This window comes from Hippocampus bargibanti, linkage group LG14, assembly GCF_051943395.1.
Source record: "Hippocampus bargibanti isolate YZ-2025 linkage group LG14, ASM5194339v1, whole genome shotgun sequence".
Taxonomy (NCBI): domain Eukaryota; kingdom Metazoa; phylum Chordata; class Actinopteri; order Syngnathiformes; family Syngnathidae; genus Hippocampus; species Hippocampus bargibanti.
The window spans coordinates 429,211-451,912 of NC_142747.1; the positions used below are offsets into that span (position 1 = coordinate 429,211).

General features: G+C 44.4%; 1 protein-coding gene and 1 long non-coding RNA gene across 4 annotated transcripts in view; one reads left to right on the plus strand and one right to left on the minus strand.

The window, feature by feature from the left end:
* Positions 1-22,702, minus strand: part of LOC148887949 (stAR-related lipid transfer protein 13-like) — a 50,349-nt gene that overhangs the window by 21,030 nt on the left and 6,617 nt on the right. Inside the window, exons 3-4 of one of the 3 annotated variants that reach the window (XM_089013362.1) lie at positions 22,387-22,527; positions 20,263-20,296 (exon numbers count right to left, since the gene is read on the minus strand). In XM_089013362.1, the coding sequence (XP_088869488.1) occupies positions 20,263-20,296; positions 22,387-22,527 (175 nt within the window). Of the gene's footprint in view, positions 1-7,877; positions 8,158-11,900; positions 12,034-20,262; positions 20,297-22,386; positions 22,528-22,702 lie in introns of those variants that run through there. The other 2 variants (XM_089013365.1, XM_089013363.1) reach the window with 2 other exon arrangements.
* LOC148887950 (uncharacterized) lies at positions 6,652-13,346 on the plus strand. The gene is made up of 3 exons (XR_016117141.1): positions 6,652-7,402; positions 11,831-12,347; positions 12,615-13,346. It is a non-coding gene; the product is annotated as an uncharacterized LOC148887950 (long non-coding RNA).

Here is a 22,702-nt window from a genome sequence, read left to right on the forward strand (position 1 = left end):
AAAGTACAGATGACGGCTGAAGAAACCTTCTCATCGATTTATGTTTATGTTATTATGTTATCTTTGCCATTTTGCTTAACATTTTCTGAGATGTACATTGCTTTTTATGTGTTGGTCAGCATTTTAATGTGCAGTTTCATGCGTAAAATAATGTATAAAATACTGTACTAAAAAGGTAAACATTCAGAACGGATTAAAACGATTTACATTATTTGTAATGATGAGAAGTTTTCTTCAGCCGTCATCTGTACTTTTTTCAAGGTTTCGGACGTTTCGCCTCCTATCCAAGAGGCTTCGTCAGCGAACTAAAGTCTGACTGGTCGTATCGGCCCCATTTATATATCCCTAATGTCCAGACATGGTGGCGCCGGACACAGCTATGATAGGTCCCCACTCTCAGGTTGGGGGGGGGGGCGTGGGACCCCTCCCTGTGGCCCCACTGATTGTTCCTACATTCCTGACTTTAGTCATATATCATAGCTGTGTCCGGCGCCACCATGTCTGGACATTAGGGATATATAAATGGGGCCGATACGACCAGTCAGACTTTAGTTCGCTGACGAAGCCTCTTGGATAGGAGGCGAAACGTCCGAAACCTTCACTTTTGTACAGATGACGGCTGAAGAAACCTTCTCATCGATGGACCACTCCTGTACGACTGAGAGCTTACACAGACGTATTATTTGTAATGGGAAAAATGGTTTCGGTGTTTGAACAAATCGCTTTTTGAACAGGGTTCTGGGACGGATTATGGTCGAGAACTGAGGTATCACACATATATATATATATGAGATGAAAAAAGTGCCGTATGAGCCTTAAAAGTATACAAAATATACCTTATTTTAGGTAGAATAACGAAATAAACGGTACAGTATAATAAAGTCGTTTTATTTACCTTTGTGATGGTCGGCGATGTAGTTGCCTCTTAATGATATTCGAGTGAAGTTGCAGTGCTTTCTGTTCGATAATACCCTCACATACTGTCCCATGTTCGCTGCTTTTCGTTACTCCAAATCAACAGAAGTTTTCCTAACCTTCTGTATTGCCTGAGACCGCTGTTTAGAAACACAGAAACACCCTTTGCCACACGTAGCAATGGTCAACTTAGCCTCCTGGTACCGGGACGCTAAGTCACACAAACACACACCGCGCTCATGTTTCTCGATGATCTTCTGCCCGACCGTAATTTTGTTTTGTGTCTCTTCGGTTGAACACTAGCCTGTGGTGGGGTCTTATTCAGTCCCAAAAAAGCAAAAGTATCCACTCGATAGCAAACCACATCTGCACTCAGAGAAAGGGGGTATGGAAAAGTAGTCCGGCAGCCACGGTGGCGCTGTTCGGCTGTGTGCTTTGTTGTCTTCCGCCGAAAACTAGTCCGCCAGCCATTGTGGCGCTCCGTGTGTTTCCCGAAAACTAGTTAGTGTGTCAACATTATATTCTTGCGAATTTAATGTTTGGAAATCGAAATGTTTGTTAGCTCAAGCGTTCGTAAACTGAGGTATCATTGTATAACTCTCGGAAATGCTTGGGAGTATTCCTCACAAAATGACTGTAGTTTTGTTTTAGATTTCACACTCTTTGTTGCTTTTTCTCCAGCAGATACCATTACAGGACAATGATAAAAACTATGCTAACTGTTGACACTCGATTCCAGGAAAAACCTTTAGCACACGCACATGCAATTCATCTAAAGGAAGCTAACGGCTGGCCCTGTACCGATCACCTGGTCTAAATTTACATACGATACTAAGCGATCTTATTGGAAACCGTAATTTTCATGAATAAACCGTGAGCAGGAATGGGATTATGAAAACCGTACTCATTACGGCAAAATTGGAGTCGTTGGCAGGTATGCTATAGACCAAAGAGAGCTTGTATGAGAGTCTACGAGAGGCTCACATGTGAATTGCCTTCTCCCTCCGACCACGACGGCAGTCCTAATCAACAACCTCAACTCTATCCAGAAGAACCCGCTTTAACAGAGAACCTGGAGGAACTCATATACTGTATATACACTCTTGCTAAGAAAAGGTACCTGACAAATTGTGTACAGTACTGTCACCCCATATTTGTATTCAGTCACTTTTCACCACTGGAAATAAGGCGGTGCAGTAGGAAAATGTTGTGTTGCTCTGTAACGTAACTGCACATGCATTGAAACACACACCTGATGTGTTCCAGTTAATGTTTGACAATGTGCTTCTGTTACAGTGCAAACGGGGCATTTGCGAAATGCGAGTCACTCATTAGCCAAGTTGCCGGTTGCACATGTTGGGTCACCAAGCCCAACTGTAGAAACTCGCACTGCCACCCGGAGGCCAAAATTGTGATCGAAACGATCGCAAGGCCTTCTGTGTCTTGCTTGGGTGGCTATATGGACTCACTAGACACTCGATTAGGCACACAAGAGATTGCTAATAAGTTACAGTACACTGTCTGCACCAGAGTACGGCGTTGAGCTGTGATGATGATGATGATGATCGTGAGGGGGTGGGTTCAGCGCTGCCTTGAGGTTTCAATTCGAACTACTCTAGGGTGCGTCACATTTTTTCTTTTTATCTGCGTGAGGGTTGCAAAAACATAAAACACACTTTTTTCAGTTTACTCTTGGTGGCTGGTGAAAATGGGCAGCATGTTGATCAAAACCTCTTTCACACATAGAGAACATTCCGAAAAGTCACTGTGACTCACTTACTTAAATGTAATTAATTTAAATGGCCAGAAAAAATAAAATAAAAGTAATAAAGCTCATGCATTTCAAGTCAATAGCGAATGTAAGCATACAAGCTAATCACATTGTCAAAATGGCTTCTTTTTCTTTTCAAGTCCCGATGTCTATTGACTACACGTCGTAAGGCAGCAAATAAAAATGTGTGTTACAACAAGTAGCACATGAAGCCCCCGCTCATGAATAAAGGATGAAATGGCCTCTCGCAAAGCAAGAAAACAGAAACAATGCCGACTTCCGTATTTCTGCGGCATGCCAGCAGAGCGCATCGTAAAATTATTGAGAGGCAGAGAAAAGCCTTCCAAGTACTGTACTTGCCAGCCCAAGGACCAGAGTAATGTTGACACACTCCATTCAGTACACTCTTAAATCACCCAATAGGCCACAAGAACATGCTGCCTTGACAAAGATAATCACAACTTAGTTCAGGTCTACTTTCAAGTCCATGATTGTGAATTTCGATGAAAAGAAGGCAAAGTGATGGCGGAGTCCCACTCCTGACAAAAGCAGAGGCCCTCTCCTGGTATTCAAGTGTTCCAGACACTCTGAAGAGGATTACCAGGAAGTGAAACCTCAGCCACTTGCTATTTGCGCCTTATTCTTGTCATTTGCGGCGCTCGGGTAAAACCAAAACAAAACAAATCCCAAAAAAGTCAGTAGGAAGCATAGTTTGTCAAGGTAATGAGCAGAAAGAAGAAACATTTGGAATCAAATGTCCCAAGTAAAAAGTTTAAGGAAGAAATAAGGCGCTTAAGTATAGCTAGCTGAAAAAGCAACCTGTGCACTGGTCAGCACTTCTTATGGAACAGCTGCTATGTGGCTATTTCACCCCCCTGCTGCGGCTCCCTGCGGCTTTAGAAAATAAATGAGTATTTAATGTAATGTATATTATTTTAGTTTGTTCGTTTTTAAAATGTAATTCTAAATTTGAAGATTATGGTGATTATAAATAATACAAAATAAAACGTATTCAATTTTTTTAATATACGTCACAACCATCGACAGTGGACGTATATCCGGTCACAACCGCCACATTGCGCACGATTTCTTGAATTTTTCGACCCCCAGATAGGCCAACTACGGATAAATCTAAGAAAAGTGTCTGAAGAAAACAGACCGTTTACGTTTAATGACACGTGGGCAGATTTGTTCGAATCACAGTCTGCCAGGACATGAAGTGGGAGGTCAACACCAACTCTATCCTGAAAAAGGCCCAACAGAGAATGTACTTCCTGAGGCTGCTAAAGAAGCATGGCCTGCCACAGGAGGTGCTGCAACATTTCTACACGGCTGTCATCCAATCCATCCTGTGTTCTTCCATCACCGTTTGGTTCGGGGCCGCCACAAAAATGGACAAAATCCGACTTCAACGGACGGTTAGGACGGCAGAAAAAAATCATTGTCACCGCCCTACCCACTCTCGAGGACTTGCACACTGCAAGAATCCAAACTAGGGCGCGGAAAATCCTACTGGACCCTCCGCACCCTGCCCACCACCTTTTCCAGCTACTCCCCTCAGGCAGGCGCTACCGATCCATGCGCACCAAATCCAGCAGACATTTAAACAGCTTCTTCCCCCAAGTCATTAACTCTTTGAACTCTTCAACAGTAGCCAAAATGGAACTGTATAGTGCCACTTAGCAGTTTTTTTGACAACGATACTAGTGCAGCGTGTTCTACCGGAAACAAATTCCTTGTGTGTTCTACATACTTGGCAATAAAGATGATTCTGATTCTGATTCACTGCTGACGAGACGGCTTTACCGCTATGCTTAATATGTAATGAGAAGTTAGCAAACAACAAAAAGTCAAATGTTGCAAGACATTTCCAGAACAAACACACAGTCTTTGCTCAAAAATATCCGGATGGAGATGAGAGAAAAAGAGTCGTTTCGGAACTGATGCGGAAGGCTGGTCAGAGCAAAAATCACGAGTATTTATGAAGTGGATGAAATCTACAAATTCAGCTACATATGCTAGTTTTGTGGCCGCTCAGGAAATAGTCAGGCACGGGGAGCCGTTCACAGACTAAGAATATATCCAAGAATCATTCATTAAGATGTCAGAACATCTATTCACAGACTTTAAAAACAAGAGTGAAATTGTGCAGCAAATCAGGGACATGCCCCTCTCTGCCCCTCATTAAAAACAGACATCGCTAACGCCCTGACAGACGACAGCTTACAGTCCTGCGTGAAGATGAAGGTAACGTCATACAGCCCTGATGTGCAGAGGATCTGCGCTGAGGTGCAGGAGCAGAAATCACATTAACCAGGTGATAAATATGGTATTTGCCATTTTGCAAATATTCTTTTTTTTCAAATAGACATTGAGTATTATATTTGAAAGGAATCTTCAACCCAACGTCTTTTTTCCGGAGTTTAAAATGTTTTTGTTGCGTGCAGAAATGTAATTTCGCTTCCCTGTAACAGTTCATTGATTCATAAATGCAACACACTATAGTTTGTTTATGCATATATAAAGGTAAAAAACCATGATGAAAAGATGCAGTGTTGTCTTCATTTTAAATGTCAAAAGGAATTTGTGGCTCCGAGTGTTTTCTTTTCTGTGGGAAATGGGTCCAAATGGCTCTTTGAGTCGGAAAGGTTGCCGACCCCTAAGCTAACCAGCTAATAAACATCCTGAGTTACATACAATACAATGTCTTTTTTGTTTGTTTTTGATGAGAGAAATGCAAACATTTTTGGTTGATACATAACTGTACACCTCCTTCTTGCCACACACTCACTTTCAACCTGCTGTGTCAACAGAAACCTGGAATGCGGGAGACGCCGCCGCCATTTATGCAGAACTGTGTGCGCTAACTCAACACAGTGCTGCAGTCATGCTCTGAAAATACTCCCTGCTATCTCTGGCATTTCATCAGGCCAGGTGAGGCTGAGCAAAAGGGAACGAGATATTTGATTCACACAGGGCCGAAATGCTGCAATTCCAAAATTTAAGGATGGCAAGAATCCTAATTTGGGAAGTGCGGACAGTTTTGCAGACAGTAACGTGCATTAGTGCACATGCTAGGTTAACTTTAGAGAAAAGCAGGCACTTTTTCAGAGCAGGAGCAAAATTGAGGGTTTCGGGATGACATGTCAGCAGTTGCACCGAAAAAGGTCAAATGGGCATATTTTCCCGTTAAAGACAGTAATGTGTGTCCAGAATGGGAGGGGAACCACATGCGGCGTCTGCTTGAGCATGACTGGAAAGAATGCCGCCAAATTGACCACAGTATCGGAACGCATTGCATTGACAGGATGTTGGAAATGTAAGAAGAATGTGGGCCTGTTTGTCCACTTTTCAGTTCGTTTGTGAAAAGAAGTCGCTCCTTGCACAACACGAATAATACGAACGATGAGTAAAACACTCATGTGCATTGTGGGCGGGGTGGGGGGCAGTGTCACGGTTACAGCCATAAAGATCACCTTCACCGTGCACACCGGAAATAAAGAAACTCAAAATAAGTCTGTGGCACTCGGCAAAAAAAAAAAATAATAAATAAAAAATCATGCACTGACATTGTTTTGACAACTGTCACCAGAAATAAACAAAACGCCTGAAAATCATTGACAAAGTCCCCCAAAAGTAGCCAACAGTACAACAGCGCAACAGCGCAAGCGTCATGATGAGCGCGATAATGACCACCGGGCGTGAGACAAATACACCAAATTACTTTTGCCGGTCCATTTCTGACAACGTCCAGCACATGGAGCATGCAATCTCGTTGTCAGAAATAAAAGCCACATCCTCGAGTCAGTTATTTGAGCATTTGAAATGCAATGAATAATATACATTCGGTAAATAAAATAAAAGTATGAGTATGTCTCCCAATAGTTGCACTCATATAATCGATGCATCCTTCCTTTGATAGACAATTTTTTTATGATTAGTAAGTAAAGTGTTCCCCGGTTTACCTTCATAAATCTCCAGGCGGATGTTAAGAATCACACAAGTCAATCTGCGGCGGATCCTCATAAAGCCGTCAAGGCTTCGTCCAGATCTCATCAATGTTTACACCCAGTGGCTTCCCGTCTCGTTACGTAACAGCCATTTATCTACCTCTCTATTGTCAGTCAATAAGAATTATTTACCGCACCCGCGGCACCCTCTCGTTGGCTGAAGGTCAAGTTTGTCGGCACGTACAAACGCACACACCACAGTGCGCAAGACTGGCGGCGACCTTTTGCCAGAGACAATCAGCTGATGTGGAAAGGAACACGACCGGCCTGGTTTTGCCCAGCGAAAAATGTGACAATGTTATCACAATTTTTTTAGAGGGCGGTCAGATGACTTTTTCTGCTGCGACGCCCTTTTCTCGAGATTCATCCATCCGTCTGTTATTTAAACCGCCTACCCTCATAAGGATCGCGGCCGTGCCGGAGCCGACTTCAGGCAGCAGGCAGAGTACATCCTGAACTATTGGCTCGCCAATAGCGGGGCACACAGATACAGACAACCATTCACAGTCACAATAAAACCGCCGGACCATGTGGAGAATTCGGTTAAGCTGCCGTGAATGTTTTCAGAACCTGGGAGGAAATCGGAGGACCCAGAGAAAACCTACGCAGGCCCCTGAAGCGAACCCTGGAACTGTTTTGAAGTCGAATAAGCATCGATGAGTCCTGATGAAGATTGCACCCCTCGTTGATCTGCGGTGTACAGACAGTATGTGACCCTTCACCTCGTCAAGGTTTTATTATTCACTATGCTTCTCATATTATATCATATAGACTAATAAAGGCAAATCCAATCCAATATTGACCCAAGAAAAAAAAAATCCACAATTCTGGATTTTCTTGATTGTCCAAATAATTTTGCCATTGAATGGCTGGTCCAGAGAGACCAAAATACCTTCTTTGTTTTGGCATTCGGCAACTGTTTGAAAACAAACGGAACCTCAGTGGAACAGCAATGTTCAGCTGAAGTTGGAACGGATTATAATTAATGTCCATAATATATTCCACAAGTCGGGAAATTAATCTTTGTTCTGCAATTCTCTCAATCGATGCCCCCAGGACTTGAGCAGAAAAACAACTGTGTCGTGGCAAAAACTACAAGTGAGAATAGTAACCTAACTTTAGCCATTTGGAACCAATTCCCAGGACCCCCTCCCCCCAAACCCCCACTGACACCCACCTACCTCCAGTTATCCTCTTGAGGAGCTGCTGCCTGGCAATGATCCGTCCCAGCCTGTAGCCGGAGCGCCGACGGCGGTGGTCCATCCTCAGATAGATGTCTCGGCTCTCGGGAGTCATGCTTCCCAGACACTCGCTGCCCGAGGACCCCTGGAGTTCTCGAAACATGTCCATCCAAAATATGCTCAGCTCTGGCTAAAACAAGCCAACCAGAGTGCCTGGTACTCTTCACACAGAAGTGCAAAAATCCTCGAGGGAGCCGAGCGGGACGGCGCAGAGCGTGGGGTGGGGTGGGGGGGGGGGGGGTCAGGGCTCGTCACATGATCCAAGGGAAGGCCAATGGCCGGGAGGCTGTGGGAGCCCTGCCCACCTTTCAATGCTGAATCCAGGGTTTATGTGAAGGCTCGTCAGCACAAGAGGGAAAACTTAAGTTCCCGTCGGAATGCTGACCGACCGAGTAAGGAGCGTAAATTGGGCGTGCTTATGAAAATAGTGCCTGTGTGAGTTTTTTTAATTCTTTTTTTTTTTGAGACCATGCTGCTCCAGAACAACTCGTCGAGTGTGGCTGGGCATGCAGAGTCAGGCAAGACCCAGGAAGAGACCAAATGGTGCTGGCACAAGACCCTCTGATGTAATTTTGCTGGGTTGAGAATGCTGAATTCAGTTAGAGTACACAACACCCCCGCCCCAACACCACAGAAAGACCTTTCAGCAGGTTCTACCCCAAATTGTCAACACCCCTTGGAGCAAACGGAAAATTAAAGCCTCTTAAACTTAATTCACTCGCCTAATATCCACAATCAAGTCCGTCCACATTCAACCACGACTGCTGCACTGATGTTCACCAAACGACCACAACATGTCTGCTTCGGTCAAAATGAAGCTCATCAACTCACTAGCATCGCTCCCTGGTGCCGAGATGCCAATGGTTTGGTCAAAAAGGTTCCGCAAAGATAGGTTCCAACCCATCGATGAAAACTGAAACGTGCGCAGATTTGAGCACTCACTTTTCTCCCTTTTATGACTGGACAACAGCGGTCTCCTTACACCTGTATTAAAGTCTACATCCGGACCCACCCAGTGTCCCCAAAGGATCTGGGCCATGCTCGTGTTGACTGCTGCTTTGTGCCACACAGTCCCGCCTGTGTCAAAGTGGCAGGAGCAGCATGGCGCCATGCGACCACGTTAAACACACAGCCCTTGTCTGAGCACCCACACCATCAAATCCAGTCCAGCTTAAGCTCACAAAGAGCACAATTCAGCAGCACACTTCGGGGGTTTTCATAAACGTCTCCTAGGATTAGACACCCCCCCCCCCCCCCCACGCACACACACTCAGGTGGAGTTACTTTTTTTAAACGGTGGTTGATGGAGTCACATCACTTGGGGTATTTCATGGGGGGGCACAAACACCTGGCTTCATTCATAGAATAACTACACATGAGTGGCAGCACGGTTGGCATGGGGCATCCTGTGTTTACGCCGCTAGACGTCTCGGCGGGTGCATTCCAATGCCACTTTACGCCTATTGCCTCACGGAATCCACTGCCAGCCTATAAACTGCTCTAAATAATATGCAGAAACTCGTCCTGGGTGTTTTGTTATGACAATAATTTAGGTAATATTAAGATAAAATGTAACAAATTATAGTGCAGTGTCACTGGCGAAAACATAAAACAGCTAATAAGAAAGTAGTAATTGCTAATGTTTTGGGTTGCAGAGTGCCTCGCATTTCCGGCGAAAACAGCTCATTGGGCTTGTTCAGTCGCAATAGATTCAAAAAGGACAATAGGCAATATTTTGTCAAGCTTTGACAGTCTTCCAAATTCAAAAGACGCTGAAAAGAGCCTCACGCGCCGTCGAGTCAAAAAGGGACAGGTCCGGCACCGCCATCGAACGTGTTCCGGTATGCCTTTGCTCCCGCGCTGGGTGACTGCATTGGCAAGCCAAATGGGGCTTTGACAGCACAGGTGCTCCGACTCACGAGTCAGCACAGCTGGCAGCTCTGAGGGAATTAAATCAATTAGCACAAACTTCTTCTTGGCTGGGATTGCCCCACTTGTAGCATGGCCCCATTTACACCACTCACTGTTGCTAATTTCACTACGCTTCAACTGAGTATACACAGAGACGAATATGAGCCTCTTTTACTTTTTTTCCGAAAAATGTTTTAACTTCTTCATTCCTGTTTTGGAGGTAAACGTCAAACGGAGTTCTTGGGAAGTGTTTCTATGTAAATGGTCCTTGGACCCAAAAAAGTTGGAGAAGCATGGTATGCAAACATCTGGACTCCATTATTGTGACTTCATCTTGTACCGTGGCGTTCCCACGTGAAGGCGGCTCGCGTTCATGTGTTCATGCTACACGGACCATCAGGTCACACCGCAAGATGCGGCTGCTTCCAACCCCCCACTTCCCCGTGTCCTACATTGTTTTTTGGGTCACAGGTAAGCTGGAGACTGTAGCAACTGCACCCCAGATTGGTTGCTGGCTAACTAATTGCCGGTTACATTCAAACTCACGAAACCGGCATGATAAATTTAGAGCGGGAGTGCTCAATAAAGTGACCTTGAGACTTTTGAAAGGCGCTTATAAATGAAATGTATTATTATTATTAATAATAATACGTCTATCGAGATCGACTAGTGGATCGAGATCGACCAGTCGATCTCCAAGGTACTATTGCTCGATCACATGAGAAGGTGATGTGAAATTGTCATGAATTGACACTATACAAATAAAGTTGAGTTGTTTTGAAGAAAAAAAACTATACGTCAACCTACCAACCATCCCCTCAGTTGATTGATACACCGCACAACAACCATTCCATCAGTTTATTGATACACCGGACAACAAATTAGATGTCATCTGATGATTATGTACACTGTGCGTGCTCAAACAACACCCTTTGAGCGTTGCAAAGTTAACAAGCTAGTTGTGAGTTGCATCCTCATTTTTCACTTGTTTTTTTGGCTCTTAAACGTAAGATAGGGTATAAAATGAGTAGGGGACCTGGACCAAGTAAGAAGAAAAATAAGTATCACTTTTCATACGGAATGGGAGTAGGACTTTTTTTTCACAATGACGGAGTGAATTCAGGTAATGGCAACAAAATGTACATAATTATGTTGGCTTGTGTAACGTGCGGTTATCCATCAACATTAGTTGCAAGAATCCTCAATATACGTATTTCTCAATAAAGATAACGGGTAGATCATTTTGACTTAGTCATTTCAAAAGTAGCTCCCATGCTGAAAAATTGTGAGCACCCCTGATTTAGAGTCTTGAATTTACCATAGGTAAAACCCCAAGAGAACATGATCATTTTCAACAAGACTAAATTCAAACCCATAATGGCTCCAGTCTGAGGCAAACATGACATGCTCCACTCCACTCTACTGTGGGAGAAAAAGTCTTGACATGCATAAGATTTTTTCAGGAATGTAAAATCTAAAAAAAAGTATACATACCGCATGAACGATATATCTTTGATAACGTCCAACTACTTCCAATACGTCTGTGTAAGCTCTCAGTCGTACAGGAGTGGTCCATCGATGAGAAGGTTTCTTCAGCCGTCATCTGTACAAAAGTGAAGGTTTCGCATTTACAGAAAATTTCTGTAAAATTTCTGTAAATGCGAAACCTTCACTTTTGTACAGATGACGGCTGAAGAAACCTTCTCATCGTACTACTTCCAATGCAAATACAACCAAGTAGCGCCACCCTGTGGCTACGTCAGACCCGCAAGTGCACGCGTTCCCACAAGTGGGCAAAATGCAAGAACATTTTTGCGTATTACATTTTGGAAGCCCACGTGATACATGCCAGACATCTGTCAAATGCCACCCAACGTGTTGATTTGATCACAACTGTCAAAAGAAAATGTTAGTAAATTAAACATAAACCAGTGTTTTTTTTGTTGTTGTTGTTGTTTGTTTTTTTTTGCCCACCACCTCAGAATCGGGCTGCATGCAGCTGGAGTGTAAGAAGACGGGCTCGGGTCCGCTTCGCCCGGGGCTTCCACTGACCTGCCAACCGGCGCTCGCGGACATTCCTCCAGAGTAAGTCCCAAGCTTTGGACGTGGAGCTCCGCAGCTGCTCGCTGAAAGACCGCCGCAGCTTCAGCGTGGCCGACGTCCGTTTAGACGTCATCGCCCTCAGACATACTAAATGCCCCCACCCCTCAATAATCCTCCAAAACTGAAGAAATCCTTCGTGTTACCCCGGTTTACTTTCGAACGGCTTCTTCTTTGCAGCGGCGCATTTCCGAAAGAAAAAAAGAGGCAGAAATGATCCAAGTCCACGATAAAACGCCCCCACCCCCGTATGAAATGTAAAGAAATGATGGCAAACGACTTTCACGCTTCCCAACAGATGTGCGTCCTCCGTGAGCGCGAGAGAGGAACGCCACGCACGCCGAGAACCAGAACAGTCACGTTGCGTTCACTGGCTGTGGGAAACATGTGAAGACTCAGGTGAAGCTTAAAACGAGTCTCGTGACAAAATGGAAAAGAGATATGAGCGGCCGGGGAGGACACACTGTGTATATTAAATGTATGATTTCCACCTTTAAAAAATTGCATCACGTTCAAAATGGTGCAGAGTCTGAAATACTCAATACTATTGAGGGGTGGCCAACCTATGGCTCGCGAGCCATATATGATTCTTTTGATGATTGCATATGGCTTGCCGATAAAACTCAATACATGTTCTTGCTCATTCGCTTTTCATTTCCTGTTTAGGCTGCGGTTGGCGGAAAGCGCAATTTGATTGGATGATACTGACCTAAGGTGGCCGTTGATGTTTAATGAGCAATTTTGATTGGATGATACGAACCTAAGTTGGCCGTTGATGTCGAAACAGGTAATAGCCTCTTTTAAATAAGCATGACGAGTCCAAAAATAAAAAATTAGTATCGTACACTTCAGGTTGAATAGACCGAAGGATTCGCCTTTGTGGAGAGAAAAGGTTCTGCTGTGATTCTAATTTGCAATGAAACAATACCATCGATGAAACGGTCGAATGTCAGTCGCACTTTGACAAGCCCTATGCTAATGTTAGCATCAATATACTTTTGTGAGAGACAGCAGAAAGCAATCGTGGAAGCGAATGAGCAGTATGCAGGTTAGCTAGCAGTAACTTCGTGTATGGACCCGGCAAGTTGACTTTCATTCCGATCGTTTGGCTGGATTTTTACCAATCATGAGGAACGGAAAACTATTCATGACTGTAAGGTGTCTTTGAGAGCTTTCAAAGGCGCTTGAAATAAAATTTATTATTATTATTAATGGGGAGTATGATCACAAAGTTATTTTAAATAATACATTCTGACATTTAGTTGAATAGTGGCTGTTAAGTTGAATAGTCCGTGTTTGTGTGTGTGTGTGTGTGTGTGTGTGTTGGGGGATCTCACTGGAAAACATTTCGAAATATTTTGTTTTTAAGGCTCTCTTAGTCAAAAAGGTTCCCGATCCCTGCTCGAGAGTCAAGTACAAAGAGGATATTGACGTTGTAAAAAGAGGCTGAGAGAAGGTCAACGCCTGAAAAGCAGGAACTTTCAGCACCATTTAGCGCTGTTGTCACAACATCCTCTGCCCAAAAATGAGGTCAGAGAGTGGCGGATAAGCACACAAACTAAATTTACCTTGATAAAGACTGACTTATTGAAGAATTCCTAACCTCGCATTGTCAGGGCCACGGCATCCGATAGCATTAGTGGCTGTGCGGTTGTCTCGGACCACTTGAAGCGAGAACACCCGAAGAAGTGCACGTTTTACTTGGTGTTGTTGTAAAGCAAATAAATTGTGGTACTTCGGCAGGAGCATCCGCTCACGTCGCGTGACCGGTGCGATGGAACAAGAAGGCTACGACACGTGAACGTGCATTATCGGAAAGTTAAAACAAACAACCTGGATGTTGTGATGAACAAACAGGAAATTGACATGGCAAAACAGTCACACTGAGCAACAACACGTTAATGGACAGAAACGAACCAAATAGAGCCTCTCTCGGTTCTGTTGTCAGATCAGGAAGTTTTCCTCTTTCAAAAGAAAACTGAAAAAAAAACTGTAACAAATGAACCATAAGTCTCCAAAATGAACATCATAGCGCAAATAGTATAGTTTTCATTTCGCTCATTGAATCAAATGTTTGGCAGGTCAGACCCGCAAGCGCTCGTCGCAGCGTAATTATGTCATCCACCAAAGATGAGGGCCTGCTGGCAGCAAGGTTTGGAGAGCCACCCCGACCCCAACAACTACCGAGCAGAGCATTGAATAAAGAGGGACGTTGATACAAACCAACAGAAAGCGCAAACACCTGAGAGGTTTCCACAAAGTCACGGTACACAAACACACATGCACCATCGTCAAGTTACAACAAACCACCCAGAAGTTAACAGATATTTGATGAAACTGAAATTACAAAGTTTCCACGAATTAACACACTGTTGGGAAATCGAAACGAGAAAAGTTGTCCTGAAGTGACACAGCGTTCATGCCCACAGAAGCAAAAACACTGCGGCGAAGTCGGGGGCGTGGGGATAGTACGTTACACAACCGCCAGCAAGATTGAAACAACATACGTGCAGTTGACAGAATCGAGTGGGAAGTTGAAAAAAGCCAGATGCGAGGAAAAGTGATTTCTCCTCCATGCTTGGGTCACGCTCGGGTTTGGCCCGCCGAAATAGTCTGGGAGAGCGCACTCGTGGAAAGGGGGCTGAGGGAGCGCGCGGCTTACACATCCAAAACCAAACCCCCGAGGGCTCGTCCCAGGCATGTGCTATAAATTTCCTGACCACATATTCCCAAGTCAAAGTCATTTTTCCAGAAGAGCCACACATGTGGTGCGTATCTGGCTTGAGGACGACGGGGTGGCTGGGGTGTATGACTCCGTTAAAGTGGTCCCTAATCTTGTTTTCTTGAGGACCTTCGTCATGGTTTCTTCCAGCCTATTACTTTCCCAGAGGTCAACGGCGACTAGTTAGTTTGAGTCCTTTTTTTTGGGGGTGGTCGGGTGACTTAATCTAAATCAGGGAACCCAGCAAGTCTGTTTAACAAAGTGTTGCAGAGACACGAGCCTGCGCGTGAAGGAAGAAAGAATACGGAGTGACAAAGCGCGTCATGCCACCGCATCCCACATCGAATCGGGCGCAGTTGGCCCACAAAGTTGCCTGGGAAAATAGTCAGTGGCGTGCAGTCAGGGGAGGCAGGTGAGGCCATGCCTCACCTGTCATCATGGAAATATCAAATGAAAAAATAAGTTAAAAGTTATATTTATTGAGTGATTTGTCCTTTCAAGTTCTTTTCCATTTACCTTCACCATTTGTGGACTTTTTTTTTTCAAAATTGTTGAATTTTCATATTTACCGTTCAAATAATAAGTGGAGACATGCGGTGAGGCAGCAGCCGGCTGAGCCTCACCATGGATTGCGCAATGACTGTGCTAACTGTGCTGGCTTGCTCTGCAGTGAGACCGCATTGCTGTCCCTCTGCATATCGCTATCAAAGTGTTCAAAAGCTTTTAGTATATGAACTAAATTTCTACAGTTTAGCTGGTGTATATAATGTTACAGTAAACAGTTGGCAAGTTAAGTGCAACCATCCAGTCATTTTTTTCGTGTTGCTTGGCCTTATTTTGAGAATGGAGGATTATATATCTAAAAAGAATTATATAAACTGTACTTTCGAAGCAGGAAATAATAATTAAAGTAAGACCAACACCGGACGGTATAGCTCACAAACGGTGAGGGATGGATGTAAATCCCCTGCACAGCTTCTCAGCTTTTTGGCCCAGAAGGATCTCATTGAAACTACTGTATTCCTGAAGCGACAAAGTTGCTCCAGCTCGTGCTCAATGTTCTAGCTACCACAGGAACTGGAACAGCGGTCAACCGCGCACATCCAAAGTCAAATCGCGCTAAAAACATTTGGGATGTCCAGGATCGACTTGGCTTTGGATGAACAGCGAAAACTCAACATCAGCGGCCACAATGCTAAGGTAAAGGAGAACCTCAAAGATCTCATCAATGCCACCTGCTTCCTTGCCAAACAACAGCTGGCATTTAGTGGAAATGATGTAAGTAAAGGCTCTGCTAATCGTGGCAACTATGTTGAACTATTACATGCTTTCGCTGAGAAAGATGACAGGCTAGCGAGACATTTGGAGACAGCCACTGTATTTTCTGGCCTGTCAAACAGAATACAGAACGATTTAATTGAAGTAGTTGGTGATGTCATTAGAAATGACATTAAAAAGGAGATTGGTGCGTCCTCATTTGTTTCTGTAGAAGTAGATGAGATTGTCATTCTCAGCACTGAAAAGACTGAAAATGTACAGTCGGAACAGGACTGATCAAGGACGACTTTCTTCAGTGGCAGTGATCTCCATTGAGACAGAGAGACTTTTAAAACTGAAGAAAGATAAGGAAGGCTTCTACAAAGAAGTTATCCATGCCTTTCTTCAGAAGGAGTGGTGCATGGACTTCATTTATAAGTCTTCTTCTTTTCTTCTTTTCCTTTCGGCTTTTCCATTCAGGCGTCGCCACAGCGAATCAATGTCCTCCATCTATCCCGGTTTTGTGCATCCTCTTCTCTCACACCAGCTACCTTCATGTCCTCTTTGACCATATCCATAAACCTCCTCTTCGGTCTTCCTCTCTGTCTCCTGCCTGGCAGTTCAAGGCTCAGCATCTTTCTCCTGATATAGTCACTCTCTCTCCTCTGGACATGTCCAAACCATATCAGTCTGGACTCTCTGACTTTCTCTCCAAAGCCTCTAATATGAGTTGTCCCTCTAATGTACTCATTCCTGATCCTATCCAACCTAGTCACTCCCGAAGAAAACCTCAACATCTTCAGCTCTGCTACCTTCAGCTCTGCTTCCTGTCTTTTATTCAGTGGCACTGTCTCCAGTCCAAACATCATGGCTGGTATCACCACCGTTTTATACACTTTTCCTTTCATCCTAGCGGAAACCCTCCTATCAAACATCACACCTGACATATTTTCCAGCTGCTCCACCTCTTTTCCACACTCTCCATTGCTCTGGACAGTTGACCCCAAGTACTTAAAATCTTTCACCTTCTTTATTTCTTCTCCCTGTAGCATCACTCTTGCACTTGGATCCCTCTCATTCACACACATACATTACGTCTTGCTGCAACTGATCTTCATTCCTCTCCTTTCCAGGGCATACATCTCTAGTTTCTCCGCCACCTGTTCCCCGTTCTCGCTACAGATCACAATGTCATCTGCAAACATCATGGTCCAAGGAGATTCTTGTCTAACATCGTCGGTCAGCCTGTCCATCACCATAGCAAACAAGAAGGGGCTCAGAGCTGACCCCTGGTGGGGTCCCACCTCCATCCTTGAATTCCTCAGTCATACCGACAGCACACCTCACAACTGTCTTACAGTCATGATACATGTCTTGCACCGCTCTGACATACTTTTCTGTCACTCCAGACGTCCTCATGCAATACCACAGCTCTTCTCTGGGCACCCTGTCGTACGCTTTCTCCAGATCTACAAAGACACAATGCAATTCCTTCTGACCTTCTCTGTACTTCTCTATCAGCATTCTTAAAGCAAACACTGCATCCGTCAGACTCTTTTTTTTTTGGCATGAAGCCATACTGCTGCTCGCAAATGTTCACTTCTGCTTTTAGTCTTGCTTCAACTACTCTTTCCCAGAGTTTCATTGTATGGCTCATCAACTTTATTCCTCTGTAGTTAGTACAACTCCGCACAGCTCCTTTGTTCTTAAGAATGGGCACAAGTGCACTTCGTCTCCATTCTTCAGGCATCTGTTCACCATCTAATATCTTGTTGAATAACCCAGTCAGGAATACCACCGCCACAAGACACTTCTATACCTCGATTGGTAAATCATCAGGCCCGAGTGCCTTTCCCCCTCTTCATCCTCTTCAGCGCCCTCCTCACTTCATCCTTGCTAATGTTTGCTACGTCTTGGTCCACAACAGTCACGTCTTCTACTCTTTGTTCCTGCTCATTTTCCTCATTCATCAATTCTTCAAAGTACTCTTTCCATCTTGCCATCATACAATTGGCACATGTTAATACTTTGCAATCTCTCTGCTGCAGGTCCTTACCATCTTTGTCTCTGTCTCGCCAGCCTGTAAAGATCAGTCTCGCCTTCCTTGCTGTCCAGCCGAGCATACAAGTCATCATAGGCCTCTTGATTGGCCTTTGCCACCTTTACTTTCACAGTGCGCCGCATCTCCTTGTACTGCTGTCTACTCTCGTCCGTCCTCTCAGTGTCCCACTTCTTCTTTGCTAACCTCTTTCTCTGTATACACTCCTGCACCTCCCCATTCCACCACCAAGTCTCCTTATCTACCTTTCTTCCACTCGATACACCAAGTACTTTCCAACCTGTGTCTCTGATTATGTTCGCTGTAGTTTGCCAGTCATCTGGAAGGACCTCTTGCCCACCCAGTGCTTGACTTACCTCCTTCCTAAATGTCATGCAACACTCTTCCTTTTTCAACTTCCACCATTTCGTCCTCACTTCAGCCTTTGGTTTCTTCATCTTCCTCACTGCCGGCGTCATGCGACACACCACCAACCTATGCTGTCTGGCTACACTCTCACCAACCACTACTTTGCAGTCACTGATTTCCTTTAGATGGTGCCGTTGACACAAAATGTAGTCTACCTGTGTACTTCTGCCTCCGCTCTCATAGGTCACCCTATGTTCCTGTCTCTTCTGAAAGAAAGTATTCACAATAGCCATTTGCATTCTCTTAGCAAAGTCAACCACCATCTGTCCTTCAGCGTTCCTCATCTGGAGTCCAAACCTGCCCATCACCTCCTCATCGTCTTTGTTTCCTGCGCCAACATGTCCATTGAAGTCTCCACCAATTACAACCCTCTCACTTCTCGGGATGTTCTGTATGACTTCATCAAAGTCCAACCAAAATGTCTCCTTCTCCGCCAGCTCACATCCTACTTGTGGGGCATACCCACAAACAACATTGAACATCACGCCTTCAATTTCTAGCTTCAGACACATCATTCAATCTGATACTCTTTTTACTTCTAAGACATTCCTAGCAAACTCCTCTTTTAAGATAACCTCAACTCAATTTCTCCTTCTGTCTTCACCATGATAGAACAACTTATACCATGACCCTAAGTTTCTAGCGTTGCTCCCTTTCCACCTGGTCTCCTGGACACACAGTATGTCAACCTTCCTTCTCTGCATCATGTCAACCAGCTCTCTACCTTTACCTGTCATTGTACTGTTGACCCTGAAGGTCAACAGTACCAATGGCGGCCATTGTTAACCCGGGCCTTGACCGATCCGGTATGGGATTCACAGGTTTGATTCGCATACTTGTTTTGGAATTTTTTTTTTATGGCGGATGCCCTTCCTGACACAACCCTCTGTATTTATCAGGGCTTGGGACCGGCACAACAAGACACTGGCTTGTGCCCCCTTGTGGCTACATTAGGACTTCATTTATAAGTAAAGGTAAAAAAATAGTGTTTTTTTTGTTGTTTTCTTCCATGCTGCAGTTTTTATATATAAAGAATGCTGACACGACATTTTAAACAAAACACGTTAACTTTTGCCACTCAAATGGTGAATAAGCGACTCTGTCGAGTTCATGTTTGTAAATTTGACTGTGATGACGTCAGTGCCTCACCAGCCATGAACCTCACCGCACGTAACTGAAAAGAGTTGACACAAAAATGCAGCACCTGGCTTGTGTTAAGGCATTGACAGCTTGTACGCTTACACATCTTTCCTAGAGGCTGAAATGTTTTTTTCGCACCGATTTACCTGCAAAATGTACAAAATGTCCCGGCCCCCTTTTTTATGATTCTTTTTTTCACTCTCTCTCTCTCTGCTGGCCTCCTCCGCACTCAGGAAACCGCAAGTCATTTTCCATCTTTCCATGTGTGGAATTTTTCATGCTGCCTTCACAGCAGCGGCCCCTTTTACGCTCATGAATAGAGGCTCATAAATTTAGCGCATGATCTCACCCGATTGGCAACCCATCGGCTGGACTCCGCCCACGCAAGCGGCGGCGGCTTTTTTCAAATCACCCAATTGAGGTGACAACTTTAAAAAAAGGAATGAAGCGGGCCCCTCAAAGCAATGTGATGCTTTATTTTTTTCCCCAAAGCCGCCTGCATGAAACGGTAATGGACACTATGGGAGCATAGTGGTGCCATGGCAACACACACACACTTTTCACACGGCAACATTTAGCATAAACTGTTTTGTTGATTTAGCACTTTGGTGATGCCACCACCAAACTCGGGATGTAATCTGATGCTAACCACTGACAGATATGTACAATAGCTGAGTATAGCGGTAGCATAACTCCGGAAAATTCCCACCAAATAATTGTCATCCTACCTGTTCCTGTTCCACTTGTCATCGAGTTGAAAACCTGCAAATAAAAAAGAAGAGAACCGATGTGGTCAAAAAGAAACAGCAGCTTCCGAGGGAAGCTGAAATGTGTAAGAAGTTGACAGATTTGTTTTGGGTAAGCCGGTTTTCTTGTTGAAAGATGTACGACGATAACGTCAACATTCCTCTCAGTTTTCCTGCCTGCTCTGATTTACAGTATACTCGCCTGCTTTCCACATTTTTCCCTGCCGACGACTCAACCACTTTCCACCGCCGTTGACCGTGTCTTTTCATGGCATGCACGTGTTTCCAACTTTCTGTCGCTGCATATATTTTTGTGGGACCACGGTTGGTCACGTTTTCTCAAATATTGCGGCAACTGCGCTCGTCACTCTAAACATTCAGAACTCAAACATCTTTGTAATTGAAATGGATGGAAAATACGTTAATGTGTTCCATCCTCCTGCCCCAAAGACCCTCAAAATGTATTTGTTTTTGGAAAACGGTCACTCTGTAATATTTTACATTATGAAAACAGAGTAACAAAATATTAATTTTATCATCAAGCTCCCCAATCACTCTGTTGGAGTACCGAAGAGAGTTTACATTTTGACGACAAAACATGCGACATGCGGTCAGTCGCAAACAAAAGAAATAGTACTTGTTCTTTTTAACTACAGTGATACCTCAGCTTCCGAACTTAATTGGTTCCCACAAAGTGCGTGTAAGGCGAAAAGTTTGTCTGCCAAACATTTATTTCCCATAAGAAACCATTAAAAATGAGAATAATCCGTTCCCAGGCCACCCTAAAACATCACTTAGGCACACGTAGCAATGGTCGACTTAGCGTACTGAGATGCTAAGTCACACAAACGCACACCTTGTTCGTGTTTCTCGATGATCTCCTTCTAATAATTTTCTTTTGTGTCCTCTTCGGCTTAACACTAGCCTGTGGTGGGATCTTTTTCGGTCCCATAATAGGAAAAGTACTCCACTCGATAACAATCCACATCTGCACACAAATAAAAGTGGTGACAAAAACTAGTTCGCCAGCCACCGTGGCGCTGTGTGGTTTGGTTCGTCCGCCGAAAAGTAGTTTGTATGCCAAGATTATATTGTCGGGAATTTAATGTTCGTAAGGCAAAATGTTTGTGAGCTAAAGCGTTCGTAAGATGAGGTCTCAGTATACTTTTGTCAAATATTTTTTTGATGTCCATAAGGCAATACAAACATGAAAATATATTCAGGACAAGATGAACGGCAAACAATGTTGTACAAATACACTGCCAAAAAAATGTCCCATGCAGTAGTACCACAAAAAATTGTATTTGGGGCCAACCAAAGGGAAAGCAGCAGTCGAGGGGGAACAAAAGACTTTGCTGATGCCAGCAGTGAAGTAGCCAGACGGCGCTGTCACACTGATGGATGGCGGATGTAATTAGGTCTTGTCAAAAAAGTAACGGCGACGCTTGGAGTGGCAAAGAAACTTGCTGACAATCTGTCGGCAACGATAAGATTGATTCATCTCCATCGCGCATGACAGTGATTAGCGTGTCGTCACGCTAATCAGCAATGACAAATGTAGTACAACACATTACAGTGGAGCGCTGACATAAGACGACTGACTATTTTTGTCTGCATTTTTTAATTTTCCCACTGAACAACAAAATGACTCCGGCCAAAAGAGAGACGATGGAATGTGGCGTTGTCTTTCCTGAAACATTCTCAGCTGTTTTGAACGTGGGCTTCTGTCGTTTCCCAGTAGAAGGCGACAGCTGGCGTCCAATTTGAGGGGGCAAACCTCACTCTAAAAGGCAGACCTCCACTGGGGCACCCACCTTTGCAAGTTGTAAAAAATCGTCATCTGTTTCACTCGGGTTGCGGACACAGATGAAATTGATTCCATTGACCGCATTTTTACATCCAATATGCGCACTTTTAATCCCCCACCCAATGATTCCGCTTCTTCAGAGGTTGCGATGCTCATTAGCGTCGTCCAGAAACAAAAATGTGCGCTTTGCAATGAAACAGCGTGCGCACGTGTTTGAGCGTGTGTGTCCATGTTTACCGTAATACTTGACAATAATGCCGCAGAAAAAGAACTTGAGCACCTTGCAACTTTTTATTTACCTGTTTCTTGCGTGCGTTGTGGGGCGTGTCGGAAGGGGAGGAGCTTGCGCTCAGCGCCTCCTCGATGTCGAGATTGAGCTGGTCCAGCTTCTTCATCAGCCGGCTCATGGACTTGGACCAGGGAGACTTGAGCAGGGACTCCTCGAAGGGATCAGAGAATAATCTAGTTTGAAACACGCATAACTGCAAAGGGTTTGGAGGGTCGATACCTTCATTACTTCATCACAACACATTTTGAACAAAACCAATTTCACGGTCGGTTTGAAATGGCGCACATGGAAATGCATTGTGTTCTGCCGCTTCTCTTGGGGGTGAA